Genomic DNA, 20,073 nt, shown 5'->3' with positions numbered 1-20,073 from the left:
TCTCACTGAGTTGCTTAGCACCTCACTTTGGCTGAGGCTGGCTTTGTACTCATGATCCTCCTGCCTCAGCCTCTCAAGCTACTGGGATTATAGGCATGCACCACCCCGCCTGGCTCGACTTTTATTTTAAAAATGATTAAATGGATAATGCTTTTAAAGAGGCTATCCATAAATATGCACCAACTCAACTAAATAATCTTATTTAAAATATTTTTTAATGAGGTAAAAAGACTGGAAGCAAAATATCCCAGACATCTGGCAGAATTTTGAAGCAAAATCTTTCTAACAACTCGTCACAATCTTACCTTTACGGTTCTACAGTACATACACAACATCAGAATAATACCAGACACAAACATCATCATGTCTATGATCTTATTTAATCATCAAAATAACTAGGAGACAGATTTTGCCCTTGTTACCAATTGTAGGTGAGCAGGAATAAATGTAAGGATCAGAGGTGCCACTTGGTGCACCTGTACCTGAGGAGCTGACAGTATGGTAGCCCCTTGTAGGTCTAGGACATAGCCTGAAGTCCCTAGAATCCAAGTTGGATGTCTTGCCACATGATTACCTTCAGTCACAGACTTAAGAGTCGAGAAATCTTACACATTAAACCTCTCTTGAAACAATATGAACTCTGATGTGACTGACCATAAATCAGCACAGTGGCAGGAACTCAGATCCAAAATGCAAGCTTTCTGATGTTACCAGGACTCATACGTCTCTTTTTAAAGAATAAAGAAAGTGCAACTTCCAAATCACAAATTTTATCTAAGTTATGACTATGCCAAATACTTAGTTACCAATGGTGATCACCCTCCTAAATCACAAAGCATCTTTTTAAACTGTATGACTCATCTCTCTCTGAAAATCTGTGAGCAAAGGGAACTGACCCTTCTTTTTCATTTATAGTCATTTACAATCACCCTATCAACTTCAGAGCTGCACTAAAAGTTATGAACATTCTTTTCAATACATTGCTTCAGAGTGTAAGTATGCTCAGAGTAATCTACTGGCTATGGCTCTTTTGTTATCTTTTCTTTCATTTTCCTGTTTCCTCCTCCCCTTCAATCTTTCCTCTCACCCCTAGTGTAAAGTACCCCTGGAGTAGAAAACAAAACACACACAAAGCACAACCTCTTACACCTTCTTTCGAAAATTCAAAAAATGTTATGTATATGGAAAGGGTATCCCATCATCTTAGTAAAAATATAAATCCAAAGTGATTGAATAGAATAAAACACTTATGTAATTATATTGCTTTTTCTTTGTTCTCTAAAATTACTAAGTGGCAAAGACATCTTCCAACCAAAAGCAGAGAAAAGTGCCTGAATAAGTGTAATTAAACATTCCAAGACATGAAATGCAAATGATAATTAGACTGTTCATTAAACAAAGAATCATAAATCATTAAAAATCACTTGTTTCATAAAATAAAGTTTGCTCCTAATTATTGATTCTTACCCTGATATTGTGCCATATCTTTTGACCAAAGAGTTTCCGTTCCATATTGAGTTTCATCATATAAAAATTTAACTTCTGTGGCACCAGCATCTTCTGCATTCTGAATTAATTCCTAAACATGAAATACATTAAATAATATAGTTCATTATAATACATTATAATATAGTTCATGTTATAAAATAATTTAATGTATAGAAATACATTAAATAATATATAATTCAATAATATAGTTATTTATTGCCCGACTTTGTATTTACCTACAACAATTTTTAAAAGTACATATATATATAAGGAATTCAACTACTTATTATCTTTAAGCTCTAGTGAGGTTACCAAAAATAGTAATTGCTACATACATATGAAGGTGTGGCTAAAAAGTCCTTCTCCAATTATATACATTTTTCAAGTCACCATTACTAAGTTTAACCTCTAAATACAAATCCTGGAACTATTTTCAACTGTTTCTTCAATCTACCTAAAACTTTTTATCTTCCTTAAAAAGAAATTATTTCCAAAAGCTGCACATCTTGTTCTCTGTAGGAGTATCTCATGCTTATTGAGCAATTTCCAAAAACAGACCTTTGGTTATCGTTTGCTTACCACACTTACCTTCTCATAAAAAAAAAAAAGAACCAAGTAGTATCAATCTATATGTACCCTTTCATATGCTACATTCTTGAGAGCCTGACACATGAACATGGCATTCTCCTAAGTACAAAGTGTGATGACTGGGACTGTTTCAGTCCTTTCACAAAGGAGATAATAATATTGTTCACTTGGTGGATGGTGGATGAGTGAATGGGTGACAAGACCCCTGTAATGTAGAAATGAAAGGAAAAATTAAGATTTATACCCATCACTGGCCTCAACAAAACTTCCAACCCCAACCACCCCAACCACTTCTGGACATCTACCAAAACTTGCTGAGCCCTGGTAAGTTGAAAAGAAACTTCATTTTAAGATTTAACTCCTAAAGTCAGGCTATAATCATCAAAACATTGATCTGAACTCCATAGACATTATCCCTAGTTTATTTTCTTCAGATCTTGTCTAAAGTAAGGAAAGATCAATAGATGATAATTTTCCAAATGAGCTATGACTTAAGACCAAACCAATCAAGAGCTTCTGTTTAAATAGGCAGGTCATTACAAACACAATAAATCACTCTGTATTATTATACTCAGGAACCTGACTTTGCGGAGAAATACTATACTTCACTGCATGATTGTCACCACCACATTGACATTAATTCAGGAGTACATCCTAATCTTGCCTCTCAGACAGGATTTTTAAGTAACACCAGCACAATTTAAACAAACAAAAAACTTCACATAATGGTTGCACCCCACTTTTTTACCAAAAAATTGGCATAAAATCTGCAACAATTATACAATGAAATATAGTACCTCTTTACCTCCCCCAAACCTTAGGTTCACTAAATCAGAGGTAGGGATGAATAAGAATTTAAGAGAGCTGACACTGATACTACAGCAGTGTGGAGAGGAAAGCCTTAATTAGAGTAGACAGGAGACACTTCCATGTGAAATGCAACAACTGAAAGGATACTGAAGGAATAGTGCTTAACTGAGAAGCTAAGCTTGAGATCAGGCTTTCAGTTCATCAAGAGCATGCTACAGGATGGGGGTTCTCAGCCCCCAGCTGTTCAACCCCTAACTTGAGTATCTGAACCACACCCTTCTACTACATCCTTGTCAGCTACTAATTCCTCCTATTTACAAACTGCCCATTTCTCATAGGATTTTTATTTTTTAAGCCCATTTTAATTCTATTCAACCTAACAAAATCTCTCAAATTTAGCAACCTTATTTACATTATGATACAACATACAGAAAGAAAAATAAGGATGAAATAATTACCAAAACAATAGGAAGCTTACAAAATGATAGCATTTTAGAGGTTGGATCTTGTCTTCATTCAGATATCTGTGATTTATATATATTTTAGGAAGCAGAGATGGAAAAAAATGAAGATAAAATATTAAGTCCCCGGCTCCAAATAGGATGGGAAACTTTCTACTCAGTTATTTCCTCAGGGAATCACTTATAAATTGATTCTGAGAAGCAGCAGCAATAAATTTTGTATTTGCTCTTGGGCAGGTCACTAAAATATCCAGACCCTTTTTAAAAAAAAAAAAAAATCACAAAAGGTATTAGCTGAGGTACAGGCAGTTTTTTTAAGGTTCCTATTAAATCTAGCACTAAAATATCCAAGAAACAAAATTCTATTGAACTGGCTACAAAATAAATATACACAACATGCAAAGGAGAAGAATCAATCACCAGCTGTTTGCAACACACCTTGCTCAGACCACTGCCTCATTTCCTAGCAATGATCCGAATCACTCACTAATGAATTGATGAGACCTTACTTCCTGTCACAACTGCATCTTCATTCTGAATTCACTCTGTTCACTTCTCTCTACCCCCATAATAATCCCATATCCATACTCTTCCCAGGTCCATTTTCCTAATTAATCAATATAATAAGTTTGCGAATTAACCTTCTATGAACCACTGGTGCCCAATCTGAAATTCCTTCAGTATTTCATCTCATGACCATCATTAAAGAATGACACTATGCTCACTGAGTGCCTAACTGAACATTACTATGTGAGCACAACTGACCCAGTCCTAACCATCTCTAAAGAAATGAGGGCTAAGATACCAAAGATAACAAATACTAAACAAATTAGTAAGGAAAAAGATATAATAATTGATCTGTTTTTATAATTCATTAAGGAGATTTGTTATTAAACACAAAATCTACTTTTTGCAATATCTTCCTTTATTGCTTTCTTTTATGGTTGTTCAGTTGGGAGGGGGTTGTTGTTGTTGCTATTGTTATTTTAATTATTTTAGTTGTAGATGTACATAATACCTTTATTCTATTTATTTATTTTTATGTGGTGCTGAGGATTGAACCCAGTGCCTCACACATGCTAGGCAAGCACTGTACCACTGAGCCACACCCCAGCCCCTTTGTTTTTAATGAGTACATTCAAAAAGAATATCAGTCAGTAGAAATAAATAAATAATTATCCTATTAAATAAACCTGCCCAAAAAGTAAACTTCTAAATCCAAAAGCCAAATGTAAATATATTGCTGGTCCCTGACGTGAAGTTTATATTAGTTTGGTTGGCTGGTAATTTGATTGCTGTGTGATGCTCCTGCACCATGTTCTACACAATTTCCTAGAGCAACACTTTGTGCCTAATGACAGTCACAGCAGCTCAGTGAGCTCCTCTGCCCTGGTAAACTCACATACTCACACCGACTGCATTCTCAAACTTATCCCATCCACCAATACACTGCAGTCACAGAAATAAATAAATATAGCCATTTAAATCTAGACAAAACTTTAAAACTTTAAACACTAAAAGATTTCTAAGAAATTTTGCGGTGTCTCATTTTTATCAAAGGAAATTAAACATGAGCACAACACATACCCTACCTTAAGAATCTGTCCTCCTTCTGGATATCTTCTTAAAATGTCCTTGAGAAAATCAACAAGTGGTGGAGTTGTTTGACCAAATCGACCTAAAATACAGAATACCTTTAAAATGATTTAGATAAATATCTTCGATTTATCAGCCATATGATTTGGTTCCATGACACAGATAACTATAGATAGTAGTTTGTTTCATATATCTCAAGCAGGATCCTGGTTCAAAAATCTACCTAAGCAATTCATTATGAAGTAAAGCAAACTCAATTTTATCAAATCTCAAGACTTTTAACTGAGCTACAAATTAGGTTACAAAAATATTTTAAATATATTATAAAAAAAGATTACTTATTCAAAAATAAAGAGCACAATAGGTGTGGAAATGTTGCTATTTTCCAAAGAAAACTAAATAAATGGTGCTATTTGTCATTGCTTTGCCAATATATTATTGGCTAGAGACAGTGGTGCCTTGTGTCACATTCTTAATACTCTCAAACTCAACCAATGCTCTGATAATTCTGAAATTCAGCAGTCCTTATCTCCATGGTTGTCTAGTTTAACTACTCTGTAGTCTTGCCTATGCTAGATATTCTTACATCAAATAACAAGGATATCTTCAATAGCTAACAGGAAGTTATTTACAAGAATATGTAAGAAGTAAGTAATTCCTCAGAGGCACACAATTTTAAAAATCTGTATACAGCTGGGTGCCATAGCACATGCCTGTAATTCCAGTGGCTCAGGAGGCTGAGTTAGGAGAAGTGCAACTCACAGCCAGCCTCAGCAATGGTGAGGCACTAAGCAACTCAGTGAGACTCTGTCTCTAAATAAAATACAAAATAGGGCGGGGGAATGTGGCTCAGTGGTCAAGTGTCCTGGTACCAAAAAACAAAACAAAACAAAATCTGTATATAAGTAAAAAGTAATTGGCACTTTAAAAAAAACTAAGTCGGGCTGGGGATGTGGCTCAAGCGGTAGCACGCTAGCCTGGCATGCGTGCGGCCGGGGTTCGATCCTCAGCACCACATACAAACAAAGATGTTGTGTCCGCCGAAAACTAAAAAATAAATATTAAAAAATTCTCTCTCTCTCGCTCTCTCACTCTCTCTTTAAAAAAAAAAAAACTGTCATTACTTTAGACTGAGTTCTCTTTATCAACTAGATAAGGAACCAGAAGTGTTTCTGAGACAAGAATTGTTTCAGATTTCAAATTCTGCAATATTTGCATATGCTTAATGAAATATTTTGAGGATAGAATCCGACTCTAAACATGAAATTAATTTACATTTCATATTTGCCTTATACACAATGCTCTGAAGATAATTTTATACAATATTTTTAGTATAACTGTTTTAACTGTGAACTGTCACATGGAAATCAGGCACAGAATTTTCTTTCCATTTGTGGCACTATGTTGGCACTCACAACAAAGTTTTGGATTTAGCAGTATTCTGTATTCATAGTCTGGGGATACTCAACCTGTGTACATTTACTTGCACAATTTGGTACAACTATCCACCAAGACCAAGACCAATTCCACAGATTATTACTACTCTTTCTCACTCATCCCTCATCTAGCTCCACCCACCTTTGTTCTCCTTTAACTCTGGTATCCCATCATTACATCCCAACATTATATGCTTTCAATTCACTTTTAAAACATAATCATTTTTAAACCACTTTACTGAGGCATGATTGGCATACAAAAAGCTACAGATATTTAATGTACACAACATGAGGAATTTGGAGACAAATACACCACACCTGTGAAAATATCAAACCATCATTACCATCAATCCCAGAAACTTATCCTTCACGTTCAAAAATTTCTTCCCATTCCTCTTTTTTCCCGCTTTTGTTGAAGAGCTCTTAATTTAGTATCTACCTTCCTGGATATTTTTTAAGTATTCAACACAGTATTCCTAATCATAATCCAGCCCTATACTAAGTAAACTGCCAGATTTCATTCACTTTGCCCAACTGAAACTTTGTGCAGTTTACTCAAAGCCTCCCCCCAGCCTCTGGCAATCATTTTACTCTCCCATTTCTACATAAAAACACAATCTTCATGTAAAGTCGATATTATACCTCCCCCTTTTAAGCCTTTTGATTGAAGATTTACAAAAAGATGACAATTTTTGGAAGTCACATCTCCGATCTTGATCCAGTCAGGTAACTAAAAAGAAGAAGATAAGATGTATGAAAAGCAACATAATCTCTACTACTATAAATTCAAAACATTACCACAAATTATTTTTCACTTAAGAAATAATGATTGCTAACTGTTTTTATCAGGAAATATTTTCCTCTGTAGTGAAGACTGCAAAAAACAAAAAGTCAAAAAAGTTGAAAGATTTAAATTTAAGATTTAAGGATGCTTCTTTAAATAATTAGAAATAGATTACACATTTTTCTGCTGGTGATAACTTACATTTTTGTGGATATTCTTGTTCGTGCAGTGCTAGGGACTAAATTCAGGGATTCACACACATTAGGCAAGTGCTCTACCATATATTAATATTTTTTTTTCTTGGTGCTGGGCATTGAACCCAGGGCACTTTACCACTGAGCCACATCTCTAGCCCTTTTTATTTCATATTTTGAGACGGAGCCTAACTAAGTTGCTTTGGGCTTGCTAAGTTGCTGAAGCTGGCCTCAAACTTGATATCCTTCTACCTCAGCCTCTCAAGTCCCTGGGTTTACAGACATGCACCACTGTGCCCGGCTCTCACATGGTAACTTTCTTAGAGTTATTATATAGTATTTCCCAAATTTTAGCAGCACTTCATAAAATTTTACTTTCAAAGAGCATATATGATTAGTATTCCTACAGAAACACACTTTGGAAAATATTGTCACAGATGTTGCTACTAAAAAAAAAAAGAAAGAAAAAAGAAAAAAAAAAAAGGTGTGGTGTGAAACAAAGGGACAAATGAACCTTTCAACTCCTGAAGCTAATCGGGTCTATAACATCTCTGACATTGACTTTCCCAGAAAAGTCTTGATATTTGCTTCCCTTTTGGCAATTTTTATACCATAAAATCAAGTACAAGATTTACTACTGTGATCCATAAGAGAGATTTTTTTTAAAGTCAGATCAACCAGATCCACTCTTGAGTCTTCCTAATATGGAATGACCTTGTAAAGGTCAATAGTGTACAACATTAATCAAAAGCTCATCCAGTACACACTTCTCTGACAGGATAAAGTGCCCCTGGGCTCAACATCCAGAACCAAGAAAAAAAAATTTACCATACATATTAATATGTTAAATACCCTAAAAAGTAAATTATTCCAACCAATTTAAAAACAAAGGTTTTCCTTTGTACTCTGCTATCTGGTTAAGTTTAGTGGACCTATGTTCTGAGTAATAAATATACTTAAGGTATGTTGATCAAAAGAATGCTTTTCAATGTTAATGATCTGATTCATTTAAAACTGTATATGTGGGCTAGGGGTGTAGCTCAGTGGTACAGCACTTGCCTAGCATGTATGAATCCCTGAATTCAGTCCCTAGCACTGCACAAATAAGGTGGAGGACATTACTTACTATTTTAAACATTCAATATTTCTAACTGACTACCACTCATCTCACATGATATCCTCCAAGATTTCTGAAATTTAACCTGTGAAAAAGCAAAGTCACTAACTATCCTTCCAAAACCCTCTCTCATCTTTATTTCATCTCAGTCAACAATGCTGGAGGAACATCTCTCTTCAAACCACATTTCCAATTAACTTCTAGATCCCAGAATGTCCATCCCCCAATCTCTCTAAATTGTTTTTTCCATTCCCACTCACACAGACCCTCCGCATCTCTCTTCAATTTTTGTAACTATCTCCCCTATCTGATCTCCTTCCTGTACATCATCCTCATCCTATTCCCACATGTAAAAACACAAATCTGAGCACACTGTTACTATTCTCGTTTATAGAGTACTTTTATGCACATATTCCCACTGAATCTTAAAGCTACCCTATAAAAAAACTAGTTTACCACTTGCAAAGGTGCTTCAGCAACATGGATAAGAATATCAATAGAAGGACTGTTTCTAACAAGAAAATTTAGAAGCAACCCAAATTCTGTGACATAGAGCAGTAAAGAATGAATTAACTAAGCTGCACACAATTGGGTGAATATTAACAAACAATTTTGAATGAACAAAGCTAGTTCAACATTACTACATCAGAATAATAAGTTTCTTATAAAGTTCATAAGCAGCTAAAACTAAACAGTGTGTTATTTTGGTTATATATTTAGGTACACACACACATATTCACATACACTTTCACATATGTATATATAAAAACACAGACTTATAGAACATTAAAACAACACCAAGAGGCAACAGAACAATACACACATAAAGGTAAAGGAAGAGAGGCAGGCTAACAGGATAGGAAGATGACATACAGAGATCAATATAAGCCATTGGACAGTGTTTTAATTCTCTGCTGGATAATGTTATCATAGATTTTCATTCTACTCTTGGTTAATTAACTAATGAATTACTAAAAGACAGCCCTGCATAAAACAAGGATTATTTCAATTTCATGTGGCTAAGGTGCACTGAAAGAAAGGCAAACAGAAAGAAAGGTAGGCAGGAAGGAAGTAAATCTATACTATACAGGGTTTCCAGGTCTTAAAGAAGAATTAGGAAGAAGACACCAAATAGGACCACACCAAAGAGATGTAACTGACTACATGGGTCTGGCAATCAACAATCTGTGGCCCATCTACAGGGAAATGATTGTCCAAAAAGGCAATCAAGCAGCAGAGATACCTTTAGCAGCACCATCTCTTACTGAGCTTGACAAGATTTGGGAGTTTTGCTTAGGCCTCTCCCTTCCCTGGATACTCCAAGCAAGCAAAGAATGTTAGTCCTATTTAAACCTACAAGCAATGTGCCATATGAAATCTTAAAAGTTGCCCATTTCAATTATTTGTTTTTAAAACAGAGATTATAAGACAATGTGAACCTCTGAATATTGGCCTTACCAGCATTATGTGTCTTATAGATCTCAGAGATGTTCATCTTCATTTACTAGGAAACAATAACTCTCCAAATTATTAAGCAAACAATATAAACTACTGTCTAAATCTTCCAACACCTCTCAAAGATAGAAGACGTTAAAGAGTAAAAAGTTAGGGAAGGGGAGGTATGGGCAGCATTCATGATCATTTAAAATAAAAGTAAGTAATACATCAAATATCGGAGGCCCAAACACATTTGGTAAAGAGCAAAAAGGGACAGGAAGAGGCACAGCTATAATTTACAGGTTTGGTCTCTCCATGGACCAGGAGTTAAAGTGAAACATTTACAAATTCTACTATCAGGCCAGAAAAAGTAAAACAGAGACAAAGAGAAAGAGGCTAATAGATGACCAACTAAGAACTAAGAGAGCTTATTGCTGACAATGTCTAATACCAACCCAAAGCAGAGACAAGGAGTTGTTAACAGCTTTAACTTCCTGCCTATCCTTAAGTATTCAGAATTCTCATCAATAATTCTTATCTAAAAGTTCTAAGCAGCATAAAAAGAAAAAGAAAATTAAACTAAAAAGGAAAAGAAAATTACACTTCTGTGAAAGATCTGCTTATATATAGGTGTCCCTTTTGGATGGCATAAGCCCATCCTCTTTGAATCAGAACTGTGCCTTTTACTTATTTTCTGCATGAACTTCATCCTTGACTTTTAAAGATCATATTTTAATAGTACAAATCCTTCCTCCCTGTTTTACAGAGTTTTGCATTTAAATATTATTTATCCCCAACAGATAAATAGATAATCTTTAGAATGGAACAGTAAAAAGTCCATAGACTTTGGAATCAAGCAGACATGGGTTCAAATCCTGCCCTGATACTTTATCTCTTTGAACCTTGGCGCACCCTTGAGTTTTAGTCAGAGAGCTGCAGCTACCTGCTGGATTTCACTATCCAGTGGTGACCTTAGAATTGGTTAGAATTAGTTTTATTGTATTATTATTAGAAATAAAAAAGCAGAGCCTCATACATGAATTCATTTGGCATTTGTTATATATGTACATTGACAAAATAGAAAACAGGGTCTAGGTCACTCTTTTCTCTCTTGTGTGCATGTTCCTAGATCCTTCTTTTATGTTTCACCATCAGCTAAATCATATTTAAAAGCAAACTGGTCACCACACCTCCAGCGAATTCCTTACCTAACTCTGTACTTATTAATCTCTGCTAAGTGAACCCTTATTTTCCTCATCTGACTTTAGGTTTTGTGACATCCTTGACAAGGTTTTTGCCTTATTTAGTCTATATCCATCCTCAAATCCTGGTGACCCATTTGATACCAAATTGCCATATTCTTCTACAAAGTCTCCTATAAATCTTAGTTTCACCTTCACAACCACAGTCTAGAACTCGGTGGCCTCATATCAGGACAGTGTCCTACCTAGACCCTTTTCACCCACCCACTCAATCCCAAACACTATGCCACTACAACTTCTATCACCCCATACCCAGGATCTCTACACACATCTGCTCAAACATTTCCAATGGCAAGATGGTGCCACAAATGAGCCTTGAGGTATGATCATATCTAGGGGACAAGATGACAAAGTAGAACTAAAGGAGCAACCAAAAAAGTGGGCAGAGAACCAGGAGAGTAGAAAGGAGAGGGAAGTTATGGGATGGGGGTGGGCACAGAAAAAGAGATAGGAATGACAAGAGTTTGATCCTTTTCAACTTTGTCTAAAGTCCTCAATCAAGTCAATGTTGGCATGCCAAGGAACACTAGAGGGAACTGACAATGAGGATTGAGTCCACCCACAGAGGAGCATAAGAACAGATCAATCAGAAACCTATATCTAAATAAGCAAAAAAAAACTGACCTAGGTACATGGAAAGTCAAGACTACATTGAAGGGTAAAAATCATCAGGAGCAGGTACTTTATTATTTGTATTTTGTAATAAGCAAATCCAATGCTAGAAATGTCATTCAGTATTGTTCAAGTACTTCTTGTCTATCTGCTCAACTCCTTTTGCCTCTTTCAAATCCTGAAAATGATGCTCTTTTTTCACACAAAAAGGTGAAGACCCTTATTAGACTAACTGAATAAGTGAATTTTCAGTAAAAATGTCTTCAATTCCCTCTTTAAGAAAACTGTAGACTTTTCACCAATCTTAAAGGATACATATCACAATATGAAATATTCCTTTTGTCCAAAGTTTTGCTCTACCAAGTTATTTGTTAGCACTTCAAAAGTTTTAATGTAAGGTCTCTCTTCCAAATTAGAAGTTGTAATAGTAAGTTATGTCTGAAGATCCTTTTCAGTCCTAGATGCCTATAATTCAGAAATGGAGGAAACCTTTCACAGTATCTACAGTGAAGACATTCAATAATCTTCCAGTTAAACTTAAAACATAAATAGAAAGTGTGAGTAATGATTAAGTCACTTCCATAACGATGTCTCTAAATTGAAAAGAAAAAAAACTACTCAGGTTATAACGTCCATTAAAAAATTATTAGTTTGGGGGCTGGGACTCAGCTGTAGCACACTTGCCTGGCATGTTATGAGGCGCTGGGTTGGTTTCTCAGCAATACATATAAAAAAATAAAATAAAGGTCTAACAACAACTAAAAATATATTTTTTAAAAAATTATATTAATTTCAGTAAGTGAAGACTCAGACAAAAAAAAAATGGGTGGTGGGGGCAATACAAATGTTGAAATTTACAAAGCACTTTTAAATTTGAGTGATGGTCTTCTATGACACTAAGTAAAGACCTTCGCTCCATATCAGCAAGGTGATGTGCTACATCCTAACCCAGTGCCGGCCCTGATTTCGGGGACTGGAGTCGCCCCTCCCGCTGCGCTAGTGCCGGCCGCCTACCTCCCTGTCGCCGCGCCACAGCCGCTGCTCTGACACCGGGAAGCCTGTCTCAGTGAAGATGCGCTCCTTGAGGTCGCGCGCGGTCCAGGAGGCCGGCACCGCTACTGTCCTGCAGCCCACGCAGCCAGGGAGGACGGTCACGCGGACCCACCTGCAAGAGAGGCAAAGGACTCTCAGTGGGACCACGTGGGGAGGACCGGCCCCGCCCCGAGTCCACAGAGCGTGCGGATCTCGGGCACCGAACCCCCACGCGGCCCTGGGCCGGGCCCGGGCTGGTTACCTGTCCCCCATGGCGGGCGATCTCGGCCGCGGGGCCCGTGTCCGCCCCCAGCACCAGCGCCTGGTCACCGCCAACCCCGCAACACCGAGAGGCCCAGAGCGGGCCCCGAGGGCGGGATCCTCATGGCGCAGGGGGCGCCGCCAAGGTAAGACTCAGCCGCAGCGGGGGGAGCTGGGGCCCCAAGCGAGATGGAAATGCAAGAGGAAGCCGCGGCGGAGGAGGAGCAGACCTAGGCGGCGGCGGCGCGCTCCAGAACGGCCCGGGCCCCTGCAGGCGCCGCCCGCGGGCACGCGCCTTGCCGCCTGGACCGTTAACTAAGGAGATGCCCCGCCCCGTCCTTGAAGCCCCGCCCAACCGGGCGCGACCCTTAGCGGAGGAGCCGCCTGTTCCCGCCCTCCAAGCCTGGCTTAGTCCAACCAGAACCACTAGCTGAGTAGCCTCCCGCCCCCTCCTCCATGCTTCGAACCGCCTCAGCAAATCACGCCTCACTGCACACAACCTGTAACTCAGGATCTCGCCCAGCCCCAGCCTCCAAGCAACATTTAACCCAACCCCATCTGAAGATCCCCCACCCTGGCCCCGGCCCCGCCCCGCCCCGCCCAGAAGTCTCTCTGCAGCCCTAACCTCAACTCAGGGCAACGGTATTTGCGGAATGTACTTCTAAGGAAGAGATACGTTCCCCCTGATAGTTGAGCAGTGTCTTAAAATGCAGAACTAGACGTTTGTAGACTTAAATCATCTTCTTCAACTCTAATACTCCGATGGAAGCCTCAGGCATGAAAGGCATGAAAGGGAAATGCTGTGGTTGCAGAATACAAATGTCTTATGTGTATTTATTTCATGTTTGCTTTTTTTTAATTTTTATTTTTTTAGTTGTCCATGAACCTTTGTTTTATTTATTTATATGCGATGCCGAGAATCGAACCCAGTGCCTCACACATGCTAGGCAAGAGCTCTGCCACTGAGCCACAACCTCAGCTCCTCATGTTTGCTTTTAAAGCACAGAAGTAAAATCAGTCATTCAGTTTGCCCAAGGAAAGATAGCCAGCAGCAAAGTAATATATCCTATGATATGCTAAAAACTTAGAGAACTTATTTTGGTGGTATTATCTTACATCGTTGGTAGTCTAAGTCTCCTCATAGCACCTGCAAGCTCCTTGAGAGCAGGACCCAGTTAATGGAATCGCCCTTAGTTATAATTAAAGTTGCCTGACAATTGGCAAGTGTAGGGGGCTTGATAAGGCTTCAGTGAATACAGGCCCCTCCTTTGGCTTATTTCTTATAGGTATGGATAACATCTATTAAGGCAATTCAAAAGCTACATCATGAATAAGTAAACTTGTATATTTAAACACCCTGAATAGAATAGAATTTTAGAGTGGACCCAAAAAAAGTGGTATAAATTGAATTACCACTTCTCTCCTTCTCCCAAAATAACATAATTATGCAGAACTCATCATTAGCAATAACTACATAGTATATCCTTACAGCTCTCCATTCCTGTCTCTTAATGTAATTAAAAGGGAAAGTGATATAAGTGATGCTGGTCTTTTCTTACTTGGCAGACAGTAAGCATGTTCAGTCAATTGGAGGAGAATATGGTAATTCAATGTAAAGATCAGGCCAAAAAACTCTCATGGACAATTATCTACTTCTTTAATCAGATGAGTATAAGTAAACAAATATATTAGAATATCAACAAGTGGAAAAATGTGAGCTCTTGTCTATCAAATAACATCTCCATCTCTAATATCTCTCCCAAGTAACATGTCTATCTCTATCTATCTCTATTTATTTCTCTCTGGTCCAAGCACCATGTTCAGTCTCCTATACCTGGAAACTCAGCCCCTGCTACACTGTCACAGCACTCACAGAATTCAGGACAAATCCTTTGATTAAAAGATTTTAGGGTTTGTTAGATAAGAAAAAGAAATTCTGATGTGCTATTGCACAATAGTTATTAAAAACCAATGGTAGTTATTACAAACCAATAAATATATGTTTAAAGAATAAAAAATAAATCCAAAGTCTAAAACTTCATGCTTTCATTATAGGGTGACTCTATATAACGATAATGGACTATATATTTCAAAAAGCTAGAATAAAGGATGTTGAAAGCTTTCATCATAAAGAAATGATAAATGTTTGCAGAGATAAATGTTTGACCTGATTTTAACATTATGCAATACATGCATGTATCAAAATATCGCATAGTTCCCCATACATATGTTTTAAAAAAAAAAGACTTCAGAGTAAAACTTTCATTCTACCAGCTTTCCTTATGTTCTCTCTTTGGAAGCCAAACAGGATGTAATGACAATGGAACCTAGGGGTGGGGCTGAAGACTTGAGAGACAAAGGAATGACCTCAACCAAGAGTTCACAAGAAGTGAAGGAGATTCAACTAGGCGAAGAGGCTGGTCAGAAGATTCTTTGAACACCTGGAGCTCAAAGTGTCCTTGGGATACATTTTGAAGGGTTAGTTAGACTTTGGAAACACTTATTCAATCATTAAGATAATATGTATTGCATTGCTATAGGTCCCTCAATGGACAGGTCTCAATGGTGGGGATACAGTGAACAAAACAAAGTCCCCAAGTACTTTAATGGGTAGAGAGTTTCAGTTTTACAAGATGAAAAAAGAATATGGAGATGGATGGTGTTACACAACATTATGAATGTATTTAATATCACAGAGTTGGACATTTTAAATGGCTCAGATGGTAAATCTAGGATTATGTGCATGTTACCATAATAAAAAAATATTTTTAAAGTAGTTCAGAAACACAAAAGGAGTTGATGAGAAGAGCTGCCAAGGTTTGGTGCGGGTGGCAGCTAGAGGGCAGGCTGTAGGCTAATTATGATACAGGTCACATCACCAACCAGACATTTAATACTATACCCCGGCTGGCAGGTGACAATAAGCTGCCAAAGACGTCAAGGCCAAGAAAAGAACAAAAATGAACTTGAACAACTAGTACCTGAATGAGCCAGAAGTGACAAAATATGAGCACTAATATCATAACTGATATTAGTGAAGGAGAGACCTCAAGTTCTGTAAGGTTTTGTGTTCCTGTGTAGAAGGAAGATTTCTAAAGTATGTTATCTAAATAAATGACAGGATTATTTCATTAAAAGCCATCAATGACTACATATGAGTTGAAAGAAAGAAAAAATCAATCAGAATCTAACTTCCAACTTAGTGAGAATCTTAAGGAGTAGAGGGATGAAATGATTTTCCCAAAGTCAAAGTCATATAGCTGAGAAATGGTAGAGCCAGCAGGCTCTTTCCAAGATGGAATGGGCTAAACTGGTGGTAGTTATTAAAAACCAATAAATATATGNCACATGTGCTAGGCAAACGCTCTACCTCTGAGCTATAACCCCAGACCGGAGAAAGCCAATTTCAATTGTGGAGAGAAGCAAATACAACTGATTTACTGCACAAGCTGGACTCCACAGGATTGAAGCAGAAAACAATATTAGTCCTTCTCATGATATCCACATTTTAAGTTGCTTTTCTCTCTCCTCATCTCTGGATGAAATATCTGTCAGAAACTCAAGTCCCCATCATTCCCTAATGATGAACTTCTTCTAATCCCTAAAATGAACTTATTTTAGTAACTGAAAAACCTATCTTGATTAATAATTTTGGTCCAATATAAAAATTATTAAATAGCTACCAGGATCCTTTTACCCTGATATTCTCCCTTTACCCTCCCTCCATTCTCTGTCACACAAATTTGTGTGGCCTGCAATTTTAAAGAATAGTCTGTGTGTGAGAGTGAACTCTCCAGTAACAGGGATTGGTAATTTTATGTGTCTCATAGCATGTCTTTTATCAGAGAGAATCAGTCAGTCATCCCTTCTGGTGAATGTTCACCAGTTACATGAAGACAAAAGTAGAGCTAATTATTATTCCTTTGTTTAATGAGTGGGCATTTTACAAAGATTCCTCAGGCAGAAATATTGAGGCTAACTTGGAAGAAGAAAAGATGTAAAACAGGAATAAAATAAAGAAAAAGATGTTTCCATGAGATTTAGAGAAAAGCTTTAAGAAGGAATGGGCAGTGACAAATATCACATACGCATAGGAATTGACAACTAGAAGGCTATCATTGGCTTAGTTCTGTGCTCTAGAACTTTCAAGAATTTTCCAATGACTAGTATCAAGTTCAAGTTATTCTGCAGGGCATGAAAGGTCCATTGCAACTTAACCCCCATCAATCCTGTGGGATTCTTGTAGGTCATCCACATAATACACTCTGTTTCCATGACCAGCTGATAACCATATGCAACATTTATGGAGTCTTACTATGTGCCAGGCACCTATCAAAACCCATCTGTGATTTAGCTCACTCCCTCTTCCCAACAATCCCATGAAGTATATGCAACCTCAATTTTCAGATAAGAAAAATGAGACTAAACATCCTACCTATAATCTCAAAGATAATACATGGGAAAGACAGGATTTGAGCCCAAGTAACGCAAGCCCAGTGTCAAAGCATTATGAAATAGTGAATGTTAAGCTATAAGGTACTGCTCCCTGTTGTCTGTCTAGCCCCATGCACTACATGGGTTGTCTCCACCTACCTGCCATCTTCTTCCCATCACTGTTCATCTGATAAATCTCTAAGTCCTCAAGCAAGAACCCCACTCCCACAGCTTGCCTATATGCATCCATGATCTTTCTATAAAATTTGTTTTTACATTGGTATTATAGCAAATATCACAGTTTTATTAATTATAATTAATTTTTATTCATTGCAATGAAAACTCCTTTACATCCTTTTTTGTATCTTAAAGGCTTAGCACAAAGAAATAGGTAACAAATACTACCTAAAACATGAGACTTGAATGAATGATTTCAAATAGGTGAATACTAACTTTAATCTTGACATTAGTCAACAAGGTTCTATTTTGGCTTTGGTTCTATTAGACATTCTTTTGGCTGCAAGTAACTGATTGCCTGACTAGCAATAGCTAAGCTGATAAGGGTTTTTTGTTTTTTGTTTTTTTCTCACATGTCAAGAAGTCTGTGGGAAAGACATACCTCAACAATATCAGGACCAGAGTCCTGGTGACCTTTTGTGTCTTTCTTCCTTTGTCCTAAAAGGCTAAAACAACTTACTCTACTGTATTCACATCAAATGAAGAATTCAGTAGGAAGAAGGGGAAGAGGGAGAATGTCAGTTGCAACTGTCTATTTTATCCGGGAAACAAGAAGTTTCCCATTAGACTTCTATTTCTCTCGTATTGGCCAGAACTTTATTACATGGCTACCTCTAGCTGCAAGGAAAGCAGAGAATATGAATTCTTACCTTTCTAAGCCTCTATAATGGAAGGTTTCAGCAAGAGAGTAGAGATTCATGAGTAACTATTGGATCATCCAACAATGTCATCTACATCATCGCCCTAATTTACTCAGCAAAATTATTTTAAAGTGTCCACAGAAATATTAGAAAGCAACAACTATTAAGTTTTAAGAGCCTGCTAGTAACATAATCAAAAGATATTTTTAAAAGGCTATTAGTGAAGGAGGATATCTCATGCAAGTAATTTTTCTCTGCCTTGGGATGGGAATTTGGGCAGATCCCATGTCTTTTCTGTTCATTCTCATTTAATGACAGTCTTGAGGTCACTTTAAATTTAAGAAAAAAAAATCATATTAATTCTATGATTGGAACAAGTATAGCCAGTCATAAAATAAAATTTCTACCTTCAATCTCCATTCAAAGATTGTATCTGTCCTTGTTCCTGCTCATAGTTCCTCTTCCATGAAGGAGTTATGAGGGTTTCTGCTCTTCTGCTGTTCCCCCAAATAGTTACCTGCTATTTGACTCCACCCAGGTCAAAGCTAGGAATATGGGAAAGAACCATAGGATGGCTTTAAGCCCTGTGGGTCTCTGTCAGGTGATTAAAGCTCACCCTTCCTCTCATGGCAGTCTTTGGAAAGTCCCACCACTGAGGACCTCTGTGGACCCTGCTAAGTGCATTTTTATATCTGATGTTCAGTTGTGTCTCCTTATACACTTTCAGGCATTCCACATCACCTCCCATTTCTTGTTTCTGGGGTCCCTCTTCCCCACAAGAAGACCCTATAGAAGAGACTCCAAACCTACCCATCTCTGATGCACTGCCACTTGGCTCAGGTGTGGTCTGCGGAAAATACCCTTACCTGACAAGGGTCTCTCATATCCCTTACCTGACAAGCTCAGGCAGTACAAGCCAAGGATAGTCCAGCCACCCCCTCCCTCCTGGGGGTGTTTTAGATTCAGAACGAGTCAAACCTGGGCCCCTGGGAGTCTGTGGTTCACCAGGCCTGGTGAAGGAGGTAACTCCCCTCTACTCTTGTCTACAGCAACATCTGTGACCAAAAGAAAAGAAAATCTCTACAAAATTTCTCTCCCTGTCTTCCCTCTGCCTCAAATGTTCCAGAGTCATCTCTGCTCTTAGGTGCTTTTTAAATAGTGTACATGAGGAGGGATTTGTTACCCGCTCTCAAATTGGTATAGAGTATCTACTGTCAAAACTGAAGTAAGACACATTTTTGTTTAGAACATATTTTATCTTAGATGTACATGAGCCCCTAGTACTTTGTTATTTCAAAATTTTTTAATTGTGGTAAAATATATAGAACATCAAATTTACCATCTTTACCATTTTGATGTATAGTTCAGTGGCATTAAATAAATTCAAAATGTACAGCAATTACCATCATCCATCTTCATAAATCTTTCTATCTTGTAAAAACTAAAACTCTGTACACATTATACAATAACCTGTCATTTCCCCTCCCCCAGCCTCTGGCAACTACACTCTACATTCTTTCTCTATGATTTTGACGACTCTATGTACCTCATATAAGTGAAATCATACACTATTTGATTTTTTTGTGGCTGCCTTATTTCACTTAACATAAGGCACTCATTTTGTAGCATACTGCAAAAATTTCCTTTTCGCTTTTTTTTTTTTTTTTTTTTTTTTTTTTTTTT

General features: G+C 37.5%; 1 protein-coding gene across 5 annotated transcripts in view; it reads right to left on the bottom strand.

Moving 5' to 3' along the window:
• Sacs (sacsin molecular chaperone) overlaps positions 1 to 20,073 on the bottom strand; it is a 150,767-nt gene that overhangs the window by 94,911 nt on the left and 35,783 nt on the right. For 4 of the 5 annotated variants that reach the window (XM_048801279.1, XM_048801282.1, XM_048801283.1 and 1 more), the window contains exons 3-6: positions 12,800 to 12,950; positions 7,022 to 7,109; positions 4,940 to 5,025; positions 1,468 to 1,579 (exon numbers count right to left, since the gene is read on the bottom strand). In XM_048801279.1, the coding sequence (XP_048657236.1) occupies positions 1,468 to 1,579; positions 4,940 to 5,025; positions 7,022 to 7,109; positions 12,800 to 12,950 (437 nt within the window). Of the gene's footprint in view, positions 1 to 1,467; positions 1,580 to 4,939; positions 5,026 to 7,021; positions 7,110 to 12,799; positions 12,951 to 13,079; positions 13,396 to 20,073 lie in introns of those variants that run through there. The other variant, XM_048801281.1, reaches the window with a different exon arrangement.

Source organism: Marmota marmota, unplaced genomic scaffold (assembly GCF_001458135.2).
Source record: "Marmota marmota marmota unplaced genomic scaffold, marMar, whole genome shotgun sequence".
Classification (NCBI taxonomy): Eukaryota; Metazoa; Chordata; class Mammalia; order Rodentia; family Sciuridae; genus Marmota; species Marmota marmota.
This window is presented reverse-complemented; position numbering and strand designations above follow the sequence as displayed.